This window comes from Misgurnus anguillicaudatus, chromosome 21 (assembly GCF_027580225.2).
Source record: "Misgurnus anguillicaudatus chromosome 21, ASM2758022v2, whole genome shotgun sequence".
Classification (NCBI taxonomy): Eukaryota; Metazoa; Chordata; class Actinopteri; order Cypriniformes; family Cobitidae; genus Misgurnus; species Misgurnus anguillicaudatus.
In genome coordinates this window covers 31,389,124-31,404,601 of record NC_073357.2, presented here as the reverse complement: position 1 = coordinate 31,404,601, position 15,478 = coordinate 31,389,124, and the positions used below count along the sequence as shown (strand labels likewise).

At 40.6% G+C, this 15,478-nt stretch overlaps 2 protein-coding genes across 11 annotated transcripts in view; both read left to right on the top strand.

The window, feature by feature from the left end:
• The window catches only part of vps13c (vacuolar protein sorting 13 homolog C), a 66,227-nt gene extending 54,193 nt beyond the window's left edge, over window positions 1-12,034 (top strand). For 8 of the 10 annotated variants that reach the window (XM_073858927.1, XM_073858924.1, XM_073858926.1 and 5 more), the window contains 6 exons: window positions 210-333; window positions 2,215-2,329; window positions 3,431-3,522; window positions 10,601-10,724; window positions 10,832-10,915; window positions 11,202-12,034. In XM_073858927.1, coding sequence (XP_073715028.1) covers window positions 210-333; window positions 2,215-2,329; window positions 3,431-3,522; window positions 10,601-10,724; window positions 10,832-10,915; window positions 11,202-11,300 — 638 coding nt within the window. In that variant the 3' untranslated portion in view covers window positions 11,301-12,034. Of the gene's footprint in view, window positions 1-209; window positions 334-2,214; window positions 2,330-2,571; window positions 3,315-3,430; window positions 3,523-10,600; window positions 10,725-10,831; window positions 10,916-11,201 lie in introns of those variants that run through there. The other 2 variants (XM_073858919.1, XM_073858925.1) reach the window with 2 other exon arrangements.
• Window positions 12,035-14,302: 2,268 nt separating this feature from the next.
• Window positions 14,303-15,478, top strand: part of rorab (RAR-related orphan receptor A, paralog b) — a 51,047-nt gene continuing 49,871 nt past the window's right edge. Inside the window, exon 1 of the mRNA XM_055202492.2 lies at window positions 14,303-14,894. Coding sequence (XP_055058467.2) covers window positions 14,741-14,894 — 154 coding nt within the window. The 5' untranslated portion in view covers window positions 14,303-14,740. The remainder of the gene's footprint in view (window positions 14,895-15,478) is intronic.

Sequence of the window (15,478 nt, the reverse complement as noted above, 5' to 3'; positions counted from 1 at the left end):
GAATATACAATAGTGGTCAAACCTTTATAGATATTTTTCTGATGATTTTAGATACTTAAATGTTTGAAATTAGTTTTATTGACAATTGTGCTAATCTAAAATTATAAAATGTTAGATTTATCTTAGATCCTAAGATCCTTTCAAAATTATTATTTTTTAAATTGATAAAAAAAGAAAAGAAATATAACAATAATGTGCCGTGGGTTTAGGTGCAAAGAAAGAGGGGGCTGCAGGCTTCTTCAAGGGCATTGGGAAAGGCCTAGTTGGAGTGGTTGCCAGGCCTACAGGGGGCATCGTAGACATGGCAAGCAGCACTTTTCAAGGCATTCAGAGGTGAGACACATGCACAGACATACAGTTTGTACAGTATATGCACACACAAAAGATTTTGCTTGCTCTAAATTTTACCCATAATCTCATATTGTCCACCAGCAGTTTTATAGGGTGTCTGGTCCTACAGTACCTTCTCCTACTTTCGGCTAGCACATTGTATATTGTATTGTAAGTCTAATATTGGTCTAAATTAAAAATAGTTTTATCTTTCATTATCAAGAGGAAAAGTAGAATGACAGGAAAATATTAATTTTATGCGACTATAATTTTTGATTTACTATTAACTGTGTCTGTGTCATATTTTGTGTGTCTTCGTCTTTTTTGTCATTATTGTCATGTTTATGTTCATTGTGTAGTGTTGCTTTTCTTTTCCTCTGTGTCTGTCTACTAATTTTGTGACTTTCTTTCATGTTTTTCATGAGTTAATTCCTGGATGTGTTTGTCCTTTTAGTTCAGTGAGTATTTGTATGGATGTGTGTGTATGTGTATAGATGAAGGTCTGTCTATCTATCTATCTATCTATCTATCTATCTATCTATCTATCTATCTATCTATCTATCTATCTATCTATCTATCTATCTATCTATCTATCTATCTATCTATCTATCTATCTATCTATCTATCTATGTGTATCTATGTAATCCAGAAAACAGTGAATGTTGAATGATCCCTCAGTGTTAAATCAGTCAGGTTTGTCCTAAAAAAACTCAGTAGCATGACTGAATTTGTAATCTACAGGGTGTGATTGGTTCGAAGGTAAGTATTGCATCGTGGGAAGCAAAGGATGTGAGCTGTGGTACAAAGTACAGTTCAAGAACCCTCTTATACGTGGATTAATCAACATGTGCCTATTTTCCCATCATTGTAACATTGCTTCTGATCTCCACACCCCTTTTCACTGGTGCATTTTGGGGATAAAGGAAAGTCTAATGAGCAGAGCAGCACAGAGTACAATATGTGACTGTAGGCAACAATGCATGCACATGCTCACACAGGCCGAAATGTGTGACTTCTATTTTTTTAAGGGGTCCTATCATGCTTTTTACAGTTTTTTTTAATTTAGTATGTATTGTTGGTTTTAAGGCATAAAAAATTATCTTCAAAGTTACAAAGCTTATAGTCTTAAAAAACTGTTGCAGTTTCTGTAATACAGCCGCTGATGTATGTCTGAGCGAAGTTTTTGTCCCTCTTTCTCCGACTGCTCTGCTTGTCAGACCAAGTTCACTGCACGAGCTAACTGCACTGCTGATACACTGGACTCTATAATTCAGCACCGCAAAGTTGCCTGGTCAGCCAATGGCAAAGAAGCATCAGGCTTTCAATGGCAGTCAGTGACCAGGCTAACCAAGCACATTGTCCACCCATGCCATTAATTCTGCTCTTGAAAGATGAGTGGCAAATCTGTTGCGTTTGACAGTGTTCACACCCCTGGCTTATTCATGCCAATCACTTTCAAAACAAGCCGGAACAGCGTTGAGCCCCCCTCCTGCCCACTTATTCGGTAGCATATTCAGTATGCTTTATCATCCATCTATTCATCGCTTCATCTTATACACCTCACCTGAACAACACTGTACTGTAGAGTCTATGTAAACTTATCACATTGCTTTTTCATGCTTGCACTGTAGAAGTAACAAAAGGTGAGACAGGGCTTAAGAAATCAAGACACTGCATGCGATGGCACAAGGAAACTTTAGATTTTTGCTGGTAATGACTGTTGAGATGCATTAAGTTCAAGGTTGTTTAGGCATGCTTTAATTGAGCACTTTAATTCACTATTTGTTCTTAAGGATGACTCACCCATTACATAAATATAATCAGATATGTGTTATCTTTGAGAAAGTAATCTAATGCATTTAGTTGCTGACTGTTGATTTGCAGGGTGGCTGAATCAACTGAAGAGGTGACTAAATTACGGCCAGTACGTCTGATACGAGAGGATGGCATCATACGACCATATGACCACCATGAATCTGAAGGCTATGACCTCTTTCAGGTGAGGTCATTAGACTAGATTGAAACTAGTAATAATAAGGCGTTGAAACCGAACGAAAGTAATTTAGTTGCTGTTTTATGGGGTTTGAGCTTAACTAATTTCAATTAGGTAAAATTGCTGTTTTATTAAAACTGACCTTATTTTCATTAATCTTGTTCTAAACTTACTCCTGCATGTTGTTTTACTAATATTTGTGTCATTTAACATGTCTCTTATTTTTCTCTGCGCTTTCCCAAATGCAGCCTGAGGAAGTGTAAAATACGGGTGTGGGGGGAATATTATCTTATCAATTTATGTTTTTAATACAGTTGATAACACAATGCTTGTAGCATTCAAATTAACTAAACGAATATCTAATGCCAGTCCAGCAGAATGTCACATTGTTTTGTTTAGGAAGTAATGTAATATCCTAAGTCTGCATCTGAAGCTGTCTGTCTTGTGCATCTTTTTCCAATCTACTGTATATTCTTTTGTCTCTAAAATATTTTTTTCATACTGATTTAGTTTGTGTATTATACCTCAGCAATTTATTTTTTATCAGTTAATAGTTATTATATATTTTTTCAGTGTATTATACATATTATTTGAAATTTAGATAAAGTAGTAGCCACATGGCAGCAAACAATATTTTCATTAAGGATGTGGATCTGGCAAAGTTTGTCTATTTTTCTACAGTTCATGTTAATTTCTTTACATTTGTGTCTGTAAATATTAGATCTGACAATATTACGATCTATATAAAATGTTAATATATTAACATAATGTTTATGCTCTACATTGTGAATACAGTTATTTATACCCAACTAAATCCGCATTTTACACTGCATGCTAACATTAATGTTTGATGTATTTTTCAATGCTATGTAATTACATGTTTAATGTTGTTTTACTGTGTTATAATTGTATGCATTAACAAGCTTGCTTGGGTTCTGTGATTTGTCAAAAATAACCCTGTGATCTGGAATAAAACCATACTTTCCAATGATCAGTTTGTTACCTTTTTGCTAATTGTTCCTTTGATTGATTTTTCTAATTGCTGAATATGAACAAAGGTCACTAAGTGTCCATGTGCTGGTTAGACTGAGTATGTATATTTTTCAGAGATCTGAGATTAAAACACTGGATGGAGAGATCTTCAGAGAACATTATGAGTATCCAGGGCACAAAAAAACAAACATCGTTATAACCAACAGGTAAAAAAAGCTCTCAACAGAAAAAAAAACATGATTTCAATTATTATTTAATTATTTATATATATATATATATATATATATATATATATATATATATGAAGAGTTTGGTTCCAAAACGCAATAAATCCATTTTGACAAATTTTGGTAAAAACGTGTTTTCTATACCAAGAAAGTGACAAGATGAAAACAACTATTTTCTGTTACAAACTTTCACACAGCATCTTTAGGATATAAAAACATAAAAAATTCAAATCCATAAGTTGATTTTCAAAGATTTATTATAAAAACGGATTATTTTTTCCACAAAATGCAATAAATCCATGACAAGTTTTTATTCAAAATGCTATAAATCTATAGAATCAATAGCCTATATAAATGTGCATTGATCTTTGCCATGTTATATTCATTTAGTTGACTAGTTGTACACACTAATTAAAAATATAAACATTAATGTTATTAATCAAAACACTTACTTTGTCATATTAAGATCACTGTCATTGCGGTTACTTGACGTCTTCGCTTAACGTCTTTCACAGCGATCGACTGTAATTCGATTTTCGTTGACTTTGAGTAAAATTATGTAAAGTTTTTCATAAGATCCTCTGGGGTCAATGTGTTAGCATGAGAAGCTTGATGCTGTCGGGAGAACAAGCACCCGTCTCCCGAGTGCCTCTCAGGGAAATTGTTAGATGCTGATGGCTTACGTTTCTTTCCCATCACAGAAAACCATCACAGGTTTAGCGATGCCATTAAAGTATTATTTTGTTTTGTTTGTTGATCACGTAGTACAAAGTAGATGAGGAAAACCAGGACTCCGTGTACTCGGCGCGTCCGCCATTGTTTGTTTACATTGCGTGAACGGTGGGCTGTAATATCAGAAATGGAGTTAATGCGTTCTGTAAAAAAGTGGGAGTGGCGTTTGTCGCATTTTGGGAAAAAAGGGAGAAAAGATGACAGAATAACACGGCGGATATTGGATTTTGCGTAAAATTAAGAATTTACTTTTAACTACTGACCTGATATAATACTGATTTTGGCAGTAACTCATTTTTTTCAAAAATGGCGTTTATTGCGTTTTGGAACCAAACTCTTCATATATATATATATATATATATATATATATATATATATATATATATATTAGGGATGCACCTACTCCATGATTCGGATTCGGCCTAATTATGGGCTTTTTGACGGGGTTCGGGTTCGGCCGAATCCTAGATTTTTTTTCCACCGAACCGAACCCTAGGCTTGCGCTACGCTGTTTGACGTCACGCGGCCGTTGATTACACACATCGGGTGCTGATGTGGAGATGAGCTTTTTCTTTCGGTGAGCCTTTTAGTGGCTGGACACACCAAAACTTTTAAACACGGCTGAAAACGCCTTGAGGACGCCAAATGCCAGCTGTTTTTCAGCCGAGCGCTTGGTAGCTGTGATGCTTCAGCAGTGAGCCGGTTGGATGCTGTGGTAATGTCCCGCCCCTCCTCCACTGTAATTGGACGGCCGTGTGAAAACTGACATTGACGAGCGGAGCTTCTCACTCAAAGTTAAATATAGTTTTCAGCACGGAGCTGCTTGCTTATTGGAAAAACGCTAGTTACGTATGTAACTGTGGTTCTGTGAATTCCGGATGACCGCCAGAGGCAGTGCTAAACACTAGTGGATTATCGCTGCCAAGCCAGATAGGTCGAGAAAACATAAAAACAAAGTCACGTCGTGACGCAACCGAGACGCAAGGATAAGTACCGTAGCAGCTCGGTGCCCAGCCTCGAAATGCTTTCTCGCGCATTCCGAGTGACAGAAAATAGTGCTAAACACTAGTGGATGACACATACCAACATAGTCACGAGGAATGTCACCCACCTGAATCACAGCTGATCTTGAAGGACCGCAGAACTCATGCGACAAGAAGCAGCCACATTCACTTTGTAAAATCGAGCAAAAGTACATGGTGAAGACCAGGTAGCAGCAGTGCAGATATCCATCAAGGAGATCCCTCTTAGAGCGGCCCAGGATGTCGAGACGGCCCTGGTAAAATGACAAGTAACATCATTTGGCAAGGGTTGACCAGATTTTGCATATGCCAACTTAATCACCTCCACAATCCAGTGAGACAATCTCTGCTTGGATAAGGGTGCACCTTTACGCACACCCCCGTAACAGACAAACAATTGGTCAGTCTGCCTGAAAGCAGTGGTAGCGTCAACATAGTACTTCAAGGCTCTCACCGGGCATAGGAGACGAGACCTCCCATCAACGTCGGAGTCAGGTAAAGGCGGTTGAAAAGCCTGCAGATGAATAGACTGATTCACAAATTGTGGTGACAAAACCTCAGGTAAGAAAGCTGAATTCGGTCGAAGAATGACCCCAGAAACTTCAGGCAGCCAACGCAAGCACGATTCACACACTGACAGCGCATGCATTTCTCCCACACGCTTAGCTGATGCAATAGCTAACAAAAAAGATGCCTTCAAAGATAACAACTTGATATCCGCAACAGCCAACGGTTCAAATGGTTGCGAACAAAGAAACTCAAGAACAAGAGGCAAATCCCACACAGGGAAAGGGGCAAGACGAACCGGCTTCAACCGTTTTGCACCCTTCAGAAAACTACATACAAGGGTATGAGACCCTAAAGAAGAACCCTCAACTGGTGCATGAAAAGCAGATATAGCAGCAACATAAACTTTTAAGGTGGAAGCTGCTTTATTCCCATCCAACAAGTGCTGCAAGAAACTTAAAACTTTTGGTACTGTACAATGAACTTGGTCGACGTCCTGATTCTCACACCAAGAAGAAAACAGTCTCCAACGAGCGGCATAAAGCTGTCGTGTTGAAGGAGCTCTAGCATTTTCAATTGTATTGATAACAGCTGGTTCACAACCCACTAAGAGTGAACTGGACCCAGCGGCCAAATCCAAAGTTGAAGACGAGCCGGATCTGGGTGCCAAACACGACCTTGTAGTTGGGAAAGGAGATCCCTCCTGATGGGAAGTTGCCATGGTTCGCCCCGTACCAGACTCAGAAGAAGGGGAAACCATGGCCTGGCCGGCCATCGAGGTGCAACTAACAGCACTCTGTGATTGCACAGGAGCACCCTGTGTAATGTTTCCCACAGCAGTGGAAATGGAGGAAACGCATACAACAGGCAGTTCGGCCACTCGTGAGCCAACGCATCCTGTCCCAACGGGCTGGATGTCTCTGTCCTTGCAAACCACAGACGGCAGTGGGTGGTCAGCTCTGACGCAAATAGATCGACTACTGCTTTGCCAAACCGTCGCCAAATTTCCTGCACCACATCCGGGTGGAGCCTCCATTCCCCCGGGAGCAACAAGTCCCTGGACAGAGCATCTGCCACCTGATTGGCTGAGAGGTCTGAGATGAAGCAGGCCCAGGGGAACCACAGGGGTGGCGGCAGCTAACATCCCCATTAGTTGTAGGAGAACACAATAAGGAATCTCCTTTCCCAGCTGGAAATGCATCAGTAACTGGTGAATACTGTCCGACCGAGAAAGTGACAGGGTTGCGGACATTGCAAGAGAGTCGAGAGTCACGCCAATGAAGGTTACAGACTGTGTTGGAACCAAGTGACTCTTTGACTCGTTCACAGTCAGACCCAGCCGCTGGACATGTTCCAGTAAAATCTTGGTGTTCTGCAGAGCATGTTGTCTTGTTGGGGCACAGAGCAACCAGTCGTCTAAATAGGGCAGGATCCTCATGCCCTTGGACCAAAGAGGAGACAGAACTGCACTCATGCATCTTGTGAAGACGCGAGGAGCCAGGGACAGGCCAAAAGGAAGAACTCTGAACTGGTAGGCCTGCCCTTGAAAGCTGAACCGAAGGAACTTCCTGTGGTGAGGGGCAATGGGAATATGAAAATATGCATCCCTCAGATCCACAGTCACAAACCAGTCCCTTTCCATCACGGAACGCAGAACGTCGCTTGTCCGTAACATACGAAAAGAGAGCTTCTTTAGGAACACATTTAACCGGCGTAGGTCCAGAATGGGCCGAAAACCCCCGTCCTTCTTTGGAACAAGGAAGTACGTGGAGTAAAAACCGTCCCTCTGACTGAGGGGAGGAACTGGCTCTATGGCTCCCTTCAATAACAGTGAACCGATTTCTTGGGAGAGAGCCATCGATCTGGCCGGATCTTTGACAACCGTCTGAAAAACCCCTGAAAACCTGGGAGGCCGGCGTCGGAACTGCAAGGCGTAACCCCGGTTTATTGTTGCCAGAACCCAGGGGTCGGACACTGAACTTTCCCAGTAATCCAGATGTTGCACGGTAAAACGTCCGATCGCCGGCCCAGGAGCTTCAGGGTTTCTGGTATTTGCTTTTAGTTGCAATGGGGGGACGCTGGCGCGCTCCACCATGGTGCTGGTGGTGAAAGGAGCGTCGCCCCTGAGCAGCCTCATTTCCCCTATGACGCTGTGAAGTTTGGGGCTGAGCAACATTGTGATGACGGGGACGCTGGTCCGGAATAGGGTAACGAGGTGGAGCTGGTGTGGCTGGCATCCGAAAAACAGGCGCCCGAGGGACCTGAGTGAGCTGACGCGAGGCTTCCGACAGCTTCATTCTCCTGTCCAAGACCTCAGAGACATTCGGACCAAAAAGATGACCTGGTACGATTGGTAGTTCTCTCAATGTCTTTTTACAATCTTCCGGCAACCTCGCCTGCGCTAGCCATATCTGGCACCGGGCTGTCAGAAGTGTAGCCGAAAGCGTGCCAAGCTCACGAGTTACATGACCCATAGTCAGCAAAGCAGTCTGTAAAAATTGAGGCACAGAGTCATCAACCTTAGATGACTGTAGGGTTGTACTGCAAGCAAGAAGCAGCTGGCAGATAGTGTTCTCTGCTCTAGTAACATAAGCTACCGATTCATACGCTCTCTTTAACAAGGTGTCAGTACGTCCACATTGAGCACTAGGGCAGCATACGTTGCCTCTCAGTGCCTCATCAGGCGACACAACCAGCGCTGCTACCGGCTGTTCAATCTCAGGAGCGCGTCCCACTCCAACGGAATCAGCCTCGGCCATAGATGCAAGAGTGCGAGCGGTTTTGGATCTCCTTTTAGGTACGTTGGAGCCCGTTAGTGCATTAGAGAACTCAGTTACAAAGTCCTTACACGGTGGCATCATAAAGGCAGTCTCATTAGCAGGTTGTCTGAAAAACACCATAGTTTGTGCAGGCTGAGCAGGTGATGTGTCAAGACCCAAACGAGCCCCCGCCATGCGCAGTGTGGACAAAATGTCATCTGGAGAAGATGGATTTGTACCAGATGAATGTACAGACCCGCCGCTCGATTCATCTGCCGCGGACAGGTTGGAGAGAGCGTCCTGATGAGGGGGGGGCATGGCGAGTTCCTCGAATTCATCCTCACAAAAATGTGAATTAGAGGCACTTGTAGAAAGAGCATCCACATCCATAGTAAGTGGAGGCTGGGATTTACACACCTCCGCATGTTGTCCTGACTTGGATGTATCCTCAGATGGTGCTGTCGAGATAGAGGGTTGTAAAGACAGAAGAAAACGTTTCATCTCCGCCAATTCTGACGAGAGAGAAGCAACCGTGTTCGACAGCGTTTGCTCCGCTGTATCGGTAGGTGGTACAGATTTAATCTTTTTTGGCGGAGCGCCAGCTGCGGCCGACACGTCACGCTTCTTAGCCCGTTTCGGTGCCGAGTGTTGCTGAACGAGGCTAACAGAAGACTTGGGGTCTAATTCAGCAAGCCGGAGCTGTCTCTCTGATAGCGGTAGTAAGCTGCAGTGTAAACATGGATCAGTTAGAGCCTCCTTTAAATGTTGGGTTCCAAGGCACGATGGGCATCGATCGTGTCCGTCGTCGGGAAGAAGGATGTTCGGACATAATTTGCACGTCGGCGGAAAAGCGTTATGGGACATAGTTCGAATATGTCCTCGGTTGCACCGCGTCCAACAAGAAAAATCACAGGAGTATGAGTCAGCTGCCCTCGGATAGCACCGCAAGGCTCAAATACGTGAAAAAAACAACGTTATTATAACGGCCACCGGATAGTACCGTAGGCGCAAATTATCGAACAAAAAACAAAACCAACCAAGTCACGTTAAGTTATGTATGGTTGCGATAGAACACAGCCCAATTGCAGCCGATACCCGCCACCGGATAGCACCGTGAAGCACAGGGTATCGCTAACACGACAAAAAATACACGGCAAAACAAAATATCAAGAAATATATCACGTTGCGAGAGCACGCAATCTGAGTGTGGTCGGAACCAGCCACCGGTAGGACCGTGAGGCACGAGGTATCGCCAACACTATTAAAAAGTAATAAAAGACTCACGTCTGCAGAAAATAATCCAACTTCCAAAGGTGATGATATTGAGAGCGCTGTCACAGCTCGGGAGGGCGAATTTTCGCAACTCAGGTGAGCTGCACCAGACAGCACAATAATGACCTATCACAGCGAGAAAGCGAAAGAGGCTGGGCACCGAGCTGCTACGGTACTTATCCTTGCGTCTCGGTTGCGTCACGACGTGACTTTGTTTTTATGTTTTCTCGACCTATCTGGCTTGGCAGCGATAATCCACTAGTGTTTAGCACTGCCTCTGGCGGTCAGGAGGAATGAAACAGAACGAGCGTGTCGCAACGCATCGCTTTCATTTTGCATAGGCTTATGGTAATTGTCAAAATAGTTTTTCCAACTTGTCATCCTGGCATAATGTACAGTTAAAATTAAATAAAATAAAAAATACACTGCTGTGGACGTTGTTTACTTCATTAATGTGTTTTAGTGTGTTAATGGAATAAGGATGCGAGTAGTATTCGGATTCGGCCGAATCTTAAACGGTGGATTCAGGATTCGGCCGAACCTAAAAAATCTGGATTCGGTGCATCCCTAATATATATATATACACACACACACACACACACATATATATATACATACACCCACACAAATATATAGGTTTCTATATATACACACATACATACATATACATATATTATAAAATAATAATTTTTATATTATTGCCAATTTTTTCAGTTGCATATATTTCACTGCATCGTGCTGTGTGTTCATTTATTTATCATGCAGGAGGGTGATGTGTGTTAAGGAAATCGATTTAATTGGACATTTTAATAAAGAATGGGAATGCCAGTTTGAGAATTTCCTAAGGCGTCCATGTGCCGAGGGAGAAGATTTAAAGATTTATTACCGGGTACATAAATGCTATAATTGACATTATTAGATACATTTATACATTTATTTGGTAGACTTATTTTACTGGCTTTGCATTGCTTAACCCAACTCTGGGTGTTGGTGCAGGAACAGAACAAACTAAACATCATTAGGAAGGATGGACAGGAATCAATAAGAGTCATACACATGAAAAATGCAGACATGGCCGAGGTAAACTCATCACACAAAACATAACCTTTCTAAACTGCTGTTCAAAGATGTTAATTTGCTTTTGAATGTGTCATTTAATTATAAAGGAAAATAGCCATGTAAACATAAAAGTGCCCAGTATACACTGGCCATTTTTTTTATTTACCCCACAGCTTACACAGGTTTCTAGTTCTTTTATGCCCCTATATGTATTGAGTAAGAATACACTGCATTAAAATTTAAGAATAAAAATTTTCTTAAGAACAAATTGTGGCCTTTATGACTTCTTTTGCTTTACCTCCTACAGAAAATGCAAGAAGGTATCGAGAAAGCCCAGACTGCACGCCAGCTGCATCGGATGGTTCGACAGAAGTCACAGCGATTTATCAAAATGGGCAACAACTAAATCAGTCAGTCTAGTTACATAAACTTGCTGCTGCCTGAACTATATGCCTAAAATCTGATTCATTTACTGCCTAGCACTCAAAGTATCAAATAAAGTATGTATATGTTTTGTTTAAAAATAATTTCGTTAAATTACCTGGTGTTTTGATGTATCACTGAATTTTTGATTTGTTGATGTATCGCTTGATTTGTCGAGGTTTTGTATGAATAACAGGATTATGCAAATGTCCATATATTTTTTGTTTTGTTTTGTTTTTTGGTCAGTCTGGAAGCTTAGAATAGAGAAAACAAATAAGATGGAAAAAAGATTATTTTGTTAAAAGGATTTGTTACAAAAAATAAAGTAGTAATGTAATGACTTTGCAATTTAGCTCAGAAAGTTCACCCAAAACTGAAAATCTACTTGCCCTCTTTTTTTGCAAACCTGTGGTTGTATTTTTCCATGGGACACAAGAGGAGATGCCCAGATTATTAGGGACAGACTTCCCCAATGCACTTTCATTGTAAAAAAAAAAAAGAAAATAAGACTGACAGTATTCATCAGTTTCTCTTCTTGTGTTCAATTGAAGAATGAATGTTATGAGGGAGAGTAAATGATAACAGTTTAATCGGTCGAGAACCTATCCTGTCAAAAAATTAAAGATCCATTTGCACTAAACACTAAATCCTGTAAAGTATTTTTTGCATACAGTACTATTACTCAATAAATAAATACACAAAAATGGTGATATACTGTACTTTTTGGTCACTCCTTTATTAACTAACAGTATAATGATTTTGTTCTTCTTGTTAAGCACTACAGAAATACAAATATAAGAGATCCACATTTGTCTTGTCTTGTTTGTCATGTTTGTTACGCAGCAGTCCACCAGAGAAATACTCTTTGGTGTATTACAGTTTATGTAGAGAAATTCTGTATTTGTGTCACTGCAGCAATCTTAAAAATAAGATTATTGACACCATAGGAGAACCATAGTCAAAGAATCAATTCATTTTTACCTTCCTAGTCTGAAGAATCTTTATCCATTACAAAGAACCGTATGTGCAACAGAAAGGTTCTGTGGACGTAAAGGTTCTTTATAGAACCATATGCTCAACACTGCCAGAAAAAAGGTACAAAACTAAGGGGTGGTACCCTCAAATATTCATTTTTGTACCTTTATGGGTATACAACACATTGAAATATACCTTTTTGGGTATATAACTTTTAAATTTTAGGAGTAAAAAATCCTTAAAGAGCTTGTCAGATTCACGTTTTTACATGTTGGTGTTTAAGTGTGTATTACATGATAACTACATGTTAACGATATGCAAAAGGTGCATACCCCAAAGTAAATGGTGACGCGAGTTATATTCTCCAACGTAAATCTCTTTTCTTGGACTACAACAAACACACGGATTGTAGGCAACATTTTACTTCCTGGAATTGGTGAGGTAGACAAGACTGACATTATCATAATTCCTCCCGCTTTGTCTCACAGCCTGTAAGTTAACTCCTGTTATTATTACATTGTCACCGAATCATTCAAACATGGTAAGGAGCGTCACATTTCCGGCTGACATCAGAGGTATTCAGGCCAATCACAACGTACAAATTAGCTGGCCAATTAGGGACACAGCGCTTTTCAAATCCGCGCGTTTCAGGAAGAGACTGAAATCTGGAGCTTTTTAGCAATGAAATAGGTGCTCTTCAATATACAGTAATGTACCACAAAAGGAACAACATTGTTTAGTATACCTATACATGTACAAAACGGAACCTTAGGATACCACCACAGTGACAGAAAAGTACAGTTTTGTACCTTTTTTTTCCTGAAAGTAAAGAATGATTCAGGAACATGTATTTTATTCAGTGTGCTATTCTGCCGTCTGTATGAATGGTAGGACACGCCTGCTATTTGATATTGAATCTATGAGAGCTGAACTTTACCTTTCTGGTTGTTTGTTTGGGAGTTACCAAGACAGTAATAAAGGGTGTGTGAGTCTATGGCAAGTTCTTTGAATTGATGGCACTGTACAGTAAATGTAAGGTCAAACACCTGGCATTAGATTCTCTTCATGTTGCTAAGTAACTGGGCTTCCTGTATGTGGGTGCAGATGACCACTTTAACCTCTGGTGTGGGCAGGAAAGGATAGATTGGTTGGTTATCCCGTGCCCTTTACTCTGGGTCTTTCCATGTCCTCCTACAGTACTTATAAGCTACAAAAGTAGACCAGACACTACAGGCCGATACATTTGTGTGTAGACGGTAAGCACACAGCTGGAGACATAATTATTTTATCTCTTCAGCTGTGTGAAAATGATGTCACCCTCAAGCTTCATGCTGCTTCCCAACAGAGACAACATCAATTTTGTTTGTAAGTGAGACTGTTTTGGAAACCTTGTGATAGTAAATACTTCAATGTATCTCATTCTTGTGTGTGAATCATCTCCAGACATTTTGTCCTTTATAAGACTTCTCTTATGTCATCATCAGACACTAGATAAAAGCTCTTTGCAGAAACATGTAGTGTGCTGTAGCTGTAATTACACCCTCTCTTACATAGTTCAAGGCTTATGTGCAGCACAATATGTCTTAAAGTTTAACTCGAAGGAATGTTTAACTTTATGAATGCTAGGCTATTAAATGTAATGCATTGAAGATACTGCAATTCTGATAGAATTTTGCTCAATTTTAAGTGTATTTTGTATACGAAAAGGTCTTCTATATAAATAAAATAATACACATATTAGAGAACAATTAAAAATTGGAAAATATTTTTTTTACAAACAACACTTTTGAAATTAAGTTTCACGTTTGTAATAAAGCTGTTGTGTTTTGATTACATTAAATATTTACTTATATACAATAATTTTACACGCATTGCACCTCGCGTTTAGCGGAAGTACGTCAGCATCATATTCGCTTGTCACAGGCAGCATGCGTGTGTGAGAGAAGCCGCAGACAAATTCAGAGGGAATTTATTAAATAATTTTAATTAATAACTAACCCGCATGCACTTTGGCGAACGGCCTTCTGGAAATAGCCATCAAAATCTCAGCACAACGACGGACCAAATATTAAATTAATATACTGCATAATTTTGAAAATGTTTTTTTCCCAAACAGTCCTGAAACACTGACGACCTGCCTTTTCCACATTATGGCTATACAATTTAAAAGGTAACATGCTCACTGCCAATGATTATATATTTTTATAGCAGATTATTATGGCAACTAACTTGCTTCAATGTGAAACGATCGTTGTACTGCGTGTGTGGTGTGACCATGAGTTGAGCTCAACAGCGCTGCCTGTGGACAGAACGGCCACACCCGCTCTCATGAACACTAACAGATCTGTCATACACTCAAGTGCAACCCGCACCACCAATAGACGATGTAATCGGAATTGTTTAACAAATCAATCCTATTGTAACAGTAATTGATAACCGCATACAAATATGGAGTCCCCGCCAGAGCCTGTCACGCTGTCGGACAAGAGCGCTTCTGAAGCGGGCGCTTCGTTGGAGGACAGCCCGGTGAAACCGGACAGCAAGGCTGAAACCGACAAACCAGCAGCAGTTAAGCGGCAGAGTTGCTCAAGTACAAACAAGGGTAAGCCTAAAGCAAATCAAAAAACTTGATTGTAAATGATTTCTCTGCGTTATCAAGTTAACAGAGATCAAATTTGACTTTGTAGGGGAGCGTAATGTTGAACTCCAAAGTCCTTGCTTGCTTGCGAGTCCGATATGTTTCACGATATCTTTAAATTTACAGTGGATTGAAGAGATGAAAATCATGTTGTTTAACATACAGTAGATGTAGGCCTGGTCATAGTAAAGCGTGTGTAAATGCTCACTAAACATTAACCAATGTGGTCTCGGACATAATGGAGAAATATGGGCGAGTCAGGATTGCTGGCCATTGGTATCTGTCATTTCTGATCTTTAGTCACATGTTTTTCGCTAGTGAATGAAGCAGTGTTTTCACGCCTGTCACTGCTTTATCCACTCGATCGCTTGCTCGACAGACAGCAGCGCTGTGACCAAAATGGCACTGTATAATAAAAAAACTGTTCAATGCAATGCTCACATTCGTCCTTTTCCCATATATTTGAAGCTAGTAGACATCACAGACGGGCTAGATTTGCATAGCAAAGTAGTGATTTCATGTGTAAATGAGCAGAAAGCCGTTTGTGC